Source organism: Mobula hypostoma, chromosome 5 (assembly GCF_963921235.1).
Source record: "Mobula hypostoma chromosome 5, sMobHyp1.1, whole genome shotgun sequence".
NCBI lineage: Eukaryota > Metazoa > Chordata > Chondrichthyes > Myliobatiformes > Myliobatidae > Mobula > Mobula hypostoma.
Window position 1 is genome coordinate 70708846 of NC_086101.1, and position 6193 is coordinate 70715038.

The following is a 6193-nucleotide window of genomic DNA, read 5'->3' on the forward strand; positions in this document are numbered from 1 at the left end:
TGAAATCTTTGATTTAATGGATATGGATGATAACACTGGACCTTTCTCTACCAATTGAAAAGCGATATCCAAGGCTCAACAAATTACTCACCCTTGTATATTTTGATTGTTAATAAACTAGGATATGATGAGTTTAGATATTTCATTCAATGAAGGCCCAGCAATAGCTGTGTTTGTAATATTTCAATGATATTTGAGTAATCTTGTATATGAGTGCCTCACTTAAAGTAAACCTGAATGAATAGGAAGGGTGCAATCACACTGATGGGATTGTGCTACAGATACCCCCTCAAAAGCCATTAGGATATTGAGGAACAGAAACGTAATCAGATTAAGGAAATGTGGAAACATAATATGGTTGTTGTCATGGGGATTTCAACTTCCCTGATATAAACTGGGACCTTCTTAGCGGAGGTTTAGATGAGGCAGAATTTGTTAAGTGCATCCAAGGGCGTGTCTGAAATTAATATGTGGACGATCCACTGAGAGGAGGGGCTGTACTGGACCTGGTGTTGGGTAATGAGCCTGGCCAGGTGACTGACCTTTCAGTGGCTGAACAGTTAGGGAACAGTGACCACAACTCCTTAACTTTCAGGATAACTATAGATAAGGATAGGTATGGTCCTTGTGAGAAAGTTTTAAATTGGAGTAGGGCAAATTACGGGGCCATTAGGCAGGAACTAAGAAACGTTAATTGGGAACACCTTTTCTCTGGAAGTGTTTTAGATTGACTTTAAGTGAGGCAATCACATAAAAGATTACTCAAATATCAGATATGTGGAGATGGTTTAAAGATCAACTGCACAGAATACAGGAAAGGTATGTTCCTGTTAGAAGGAAGGACAGAGAAGTGTCCTTCTCTGAGAACCTTGGATGTCCAGAAAAGTGATAAATTTAGTCGAGAAGAAGAATGAAAAGTATACAAAGCTTCAGAAGTCAGGATCAAACAAAGCACACGAGAAGTATAAAGAAGCCAGAAAAGAATGATAGAATAAAATTAGGAAAGCCAGGAGGGGCCGTGAAAAGTCCTTAGCAAGTGGGATTAAGGTAAATCCCAAGGCATTCTATACATACATCAAGAGCAAGAGGATAACTAGGGAGAGGGTAGGACCACTCAATGATAAAGGGTGAAACATCTGCTTGGATGCAGAGAATGTGAGTCAGGCACTCAATGAGCATTTTGCTTCAGTATTTACCAAGGAAAAGGACATGGAGGACCAGAAGATCAGTGCTGAGTGTATACATACATTAGGGCATTTAGAGGTCAAGGAAGTGCTGGACCTCATAATGAGTATTAAAGTTGATGAGACCCCTGGGCCTGATGGAATTTACTCCACTTTATCGAAGGAGGCAAGAGATGAGATTGCTGGGTCTTTGACCAGTATCTATGTTTCTTCTCTAGCCACAGGCGAGTCTTGGAGGACTGTCGAGCTGCTGATGTTGTACCTCTATTTAAGAAGGGAATAAGAGAAAATCCTGGGAACTATAAACCGGTGAGTCTCACGTTATTTGTAGGGAAATTGCTGGAGAAAATTCTTAGGGATCGGATATATGAGCATTTGGAAACCCATGGCCTAATTAGGGAGACCCAGCATGACTTTGTGCATGGCAAGTCGTGCTTTACCAACTTGATTGAGTTTTTTGACAAGGTGATGAGAGGGATTGATGAGGGTAGGGTAGTGGATGTTGTTTCCATGGATTTTAGTAAGGCATTTGACGAAATTCCTCATGGGAGGCTAATCCAAAAGATTACGATGCATGGGATCAGCTGCAAATTGACTGTTTGGATTCAGAACTAGCTTGTGCATAGAAGATAGGGTAGTGGTTAAAGGGACTTATTCGAGCTGGGGGTCTGTAATTAATGGTGTTCCACAGATATCTGTGCTGGGACCTCTGCTGTTTGCCATGTATATAAATTATCTGGATGAAAATGTAGATGGGTGGGTTAGTAAGTTTGCAGACGATACCAATGCTGGTGGAGTTGTGGATAGTAGAGAAGGCTGGCAAAGAATACAGCACTATATAGATCATTTACCAAAATGGGCAGAGGAATAGCAGATGGAGCTTAACACAGATAAATTTGAAGTGGGTGCACGTTGGTGGGACAAATGCAAGGAGACAGTACACTGTTAAGGGCAAGATCCTTAACAGTGTTGCTGAGCAGAGAGAGCTCGGGATCCAAATTCATAGCTTCTTGAAAGTGGCTACACAGGTCAATAAACACACATAAAAGTTGTTGGTGAATGCAGCAGGCCAGGCAGCATCTCTAGGAAGAGGTACAGTCGACGTTTCAGGCCGAGACCCTTCGTCAGGACTAACTGAAAGAAGAGCTAGTAAGAGATTTGAAAGTGGGAGGGGGAGGGGGAGATCCAAAATGATAGGAAAAGACAGGAGGGGGAGGGATGGAGCCAAGAGCTGGACAGGTGATTGGCAAAGGGGATATGAGAGGATCATGGGACAGGAGGCCTCAGGAAAAAGAAAAAGGGGAGAGGGGTAAAAGCCCAGATGATGGGCAAGGGGTATAGTCAGAGGGACAGAGGGAGAAAAAGGAGACAGAGAGAAAGAATGTGTGTATATAAATAAATAATGGATGGGGTATGAGGGGGAGGTGGGGCATTAGCGGAAGTTTGAGAAGTCAATGTTCATGCCATCAGGTTGGAGGCTACCCAGGCGGAATATAAGCTGTTTTTCCTCCAACCTGAGTGTGCCTTCATCTTTACAGTAGAGGAGGCCGTAGATAGACATATCAGAATGGGAATAGGATGTGGAATTAAAATGTGTGGCCACTGGGAGATCCTGCTTTCTCTGGTGGACCACTGGGAGATCTTGCACACTGGGAGATCTTATTGACCTACACAGCTCAATAAGGTGGTTCAGAAGGCTTATGGAAAGCTTGCTTTTATTAGTCAGGGCTTTGAGTTCAAAAGTCAGGAGGCTAAGTTGCAACTTTATAAAACTCTGGTTAGGCCGTATCTGGACCATTGCGTACAGTTCTGGTCACACCACTACAGGATAGATGTTGAGGCTTTGGAGAGGGTGCTGAAGAGGTTTACCAGGACGCCGCCTGGTTTAGAGGGTGTATGTTATCACAAGAGGCTGGATAAACTTGGTTGTTTTCTCTGGAGTGCCAGAGGAAGAGGGGAGATCAGATTGAGGTTTACAAGATTATGAGAGGCATAGATAGAGTATACAGAGAGTATCTGTTTCCCAGGGTTGAAATGTCTAATAGCAGGGGACAAACGTTGAAGGTGAGAGTGGGTAGGTTCAAAGAGGGATGTGAGGGGTAAGTTTTTTACTCAAAGTGGTGGGTGTCTGGAATGTGCTGCCTAGGATAGTTGTAGAGGCTTTTAAGAGACATTTGGATGGGCACCTGGATGTAAGAAAGCTGGAGGGATATGGACATGTTGTAGGTAGGATGTATTAGTGCTTGAGTTAAGTGCCTTTTAGCTGGTTTGGCACAACATTGTGGGCTGAATGGCCTGTTTCTGTGCTGTACTGTTCTGTGTTCTTAAACTCATATCTCAGACTCCCGTGTCTTCCTTTGAATTAGTTTAATGCTTTGTAGTTACAAAACATAACACCTCACACCTTTTATTCCCTCTGAAGTACCTCCTCCTTGCTCTACATCTGTCACTGATACCTATGCAGGCCATATCAGCTGTATCGGCTCCCTTGCATTCTAAATAACTTTCCAGCCCCAAGGATCTGTTTTAAATCCTAAAGCCAACCAGGCAATGGATTACAGAGAACATTACCTATGCTCCAAATGTACAGTGTCCCACTTCTACATTTCCTTTTACTCCCCCCCCACCAAATATATGACTTCCTGTATATTTTTAATATCAATAATGAAAAACACAGCGATCAGGCTTTTAACCAGTGGGAGAGAGAAATTTACAAGGAATGAGTGAATTTCACAACCATTCAATGGGAATAGAAGAACCAATTATATCAATTTTATTCCTGCCATGCGCATCATCAGTGAAAGTCAGCATCAAGTTCCCCATATCAATATGTACCACTCACAGAGAAGAGGGTAGTGCCAATTACAATTATATAAGTTTGAAACAATGGATTTACAAGTCGATGCATGTCAAGTGACATGCATTTTAAAGCAGATAAAGTCACATTGAAAGTTATGCAAGGCTGATACCAGAACTCAGCTGATATACATACTCATCAGGAAATAGTGAAAACTTTCAGGATGGCAGAACTAATCAAAAATTTGGAATGACTAGTACTGTATATAAGCAGAAGTGTAAAAAACCTATTACCTGTGCACCGGCAGGTGCGATTAAAGAACTTCAAAGGCCATCGCTCCCGATCGTCCACGTTTTGTAAGTGATAAGGGCCACTCCAAGGTTTGTTGATGACATGTACATCAGCACACACTCCTCGACTGGATTCTGCTCCACACAGTACCGTTGGATCTGAGCCACGGGACGGGCAGCATTGCTTAGACAGCAGCGCAGAAACTGTGCTACATGCACGTGGAAACTGAGAAGCCATTTCTTGGAAAACGCCCAGCAGCATCCACAGCAACAGAGATAGATGCATTGTAAGGATATGCAACCAACACGCTTAATGACTGTAAAAGTTTCACCCGTTACTTTTTGACTGCTTCAAAGTGGACACATGAAGGTATCAGTTAAGTCTCTCTGGTATGTGCGGGGCTTGCTGATAATGCCTTAAATGCACAGGTCATGAAAAGAAGTACATCTTGTGATTAGCACATGACTTCTGACCCTTTAACCGGCAGCATATTTTCAGAGCGTACAGCATATGCATTGTGATACAGCTAGCAATCCTTTTACTAGAACTGACTACTTGTTTTTTTTTAAGAATCCAGTAAAACTTCTCATCTTTTTGTTCAAGTAAATTGATGGAGCTCTCAGTGTCACATTTATTGAAATTCATACTGGAGTTAAGAAGTTTGATGACATTATCTAAACCTTTCCAGTCTGTAAGACCATAAGATACAGGACAGAATTAGGCCGTTCAGCTCATCAAACCTGCTCCACCATTTCCATCATGGCTGAGCCTGGATCCCACTCAACCCTCATCACCATATCCTTTGATGCCCTGACCGATCAGGAAACTATCAACTCCTGCTTCAAATGTAACCACAGACTTAGCCAACACCACAGTATTTTGACTAAATACAGTCCGTATATTTATTTGAGATATTAAACAAGTAAATAGGAATAGTAGGAAGTTTCAGGTAACAGTGGAAGGAAATTAGTGAGATCCCTATCAATCACAGTACCAATAATGATTTCATCTTGATTAGCTTTGAAGGTGAAAAAGTCTATGGAACATTCACTCAGGTTAGTTAATCCAGAATCTTAGCTGCAGGTGTCATGATGTATTATGGATAAAGAAAATTATCTGAACACTTACACTCAGTGGCCACTTTATTAGATTTGTTATTGTAAAAATCTAATCATCTAATCATGTGGCAGCAATTCAACGCATAAAAGCATGCATACATGGTCAAGAGATTCAGTTGTTGTTCAGACCAAATATCAGAATGGGGAAGAAATGTGACTTAAGTGACTGTGGAATAATTGTTGGTGCCAGACAGGGTGATTTGGGTATCTCAGAAACTGCTGATTTCTTGGGATTTTCACGCGCAACAGTCTCATGAGTTTATTGAGACTGGTGCAAAAATGTAAAAAAAAAATCCAGTGAGCGATAGTACTGTGGACAAAAAAGCCTTGTTAATGAGAGAGGTCAGAGGAGAAAGGCCAGACTGGTTCAAGCTGACAGGAAGGTGACAGTAACTCAAATAATCAGTGGTGTGCAGAAGAGTATCTCTCGACGTACAACACATCAAGCAGAAGACCACACCAGGTTCCACTCCTGAACCGAATAAAGTGGTCACTGAGTTTAGATCCAGAAGTCTGCTGTGACAGTTAGGTTAAGCAGTGGGCTGCACTGGCCATTGGTTATGGACAGGAGGATCTGATTATAAGTCATATAGGTACAAAGACACTGAATGTAGTACTAGAAATCCCTCAGACCAAGAACTTCTCCAACAATACAACTTTCTTGTAGTCTGACTGGATCAAAGAAGAGAATTTGGGAGTACAAGAAAATTAACTGAAGCACTGTGGTACAGAAGGCAACTGAAGTCCTTCTGAGCGAACAAGAGGTGTGAGATTCTATTACGGGGTGTTAGCTGTTTACAATT

At 42.0% G+C, this 6193-nt stretch overlaps 1 protein-coding gene across 1 annotated transcript in view; it reads right to left on the reverse strand.

Annotated features, from left to right (window-relative positions):
* dct (dopachrome tautomerase) overlaps positions 1-5535 on the reverse strand; it is a gene marked incomplete at its 5' end in the record, with an annotated part of 73250 nt that extends 67715 nt beyond the window's left edge. Inside the window, 2 exons of the mRNA XM_063049709.1 lie at positions 4275-4511; positions 5520-5535. Of these exons, the coding sequence (XP_062905779.1) occupies positions 4275-4511; positions 5520-5535 (253 nt within the window). The remainder of the gene's footprint in view (positions 1-4274; positions 4512-5519) is intronic.
* Positions 5536-6193: the final 658 nt, after the last annotated feature.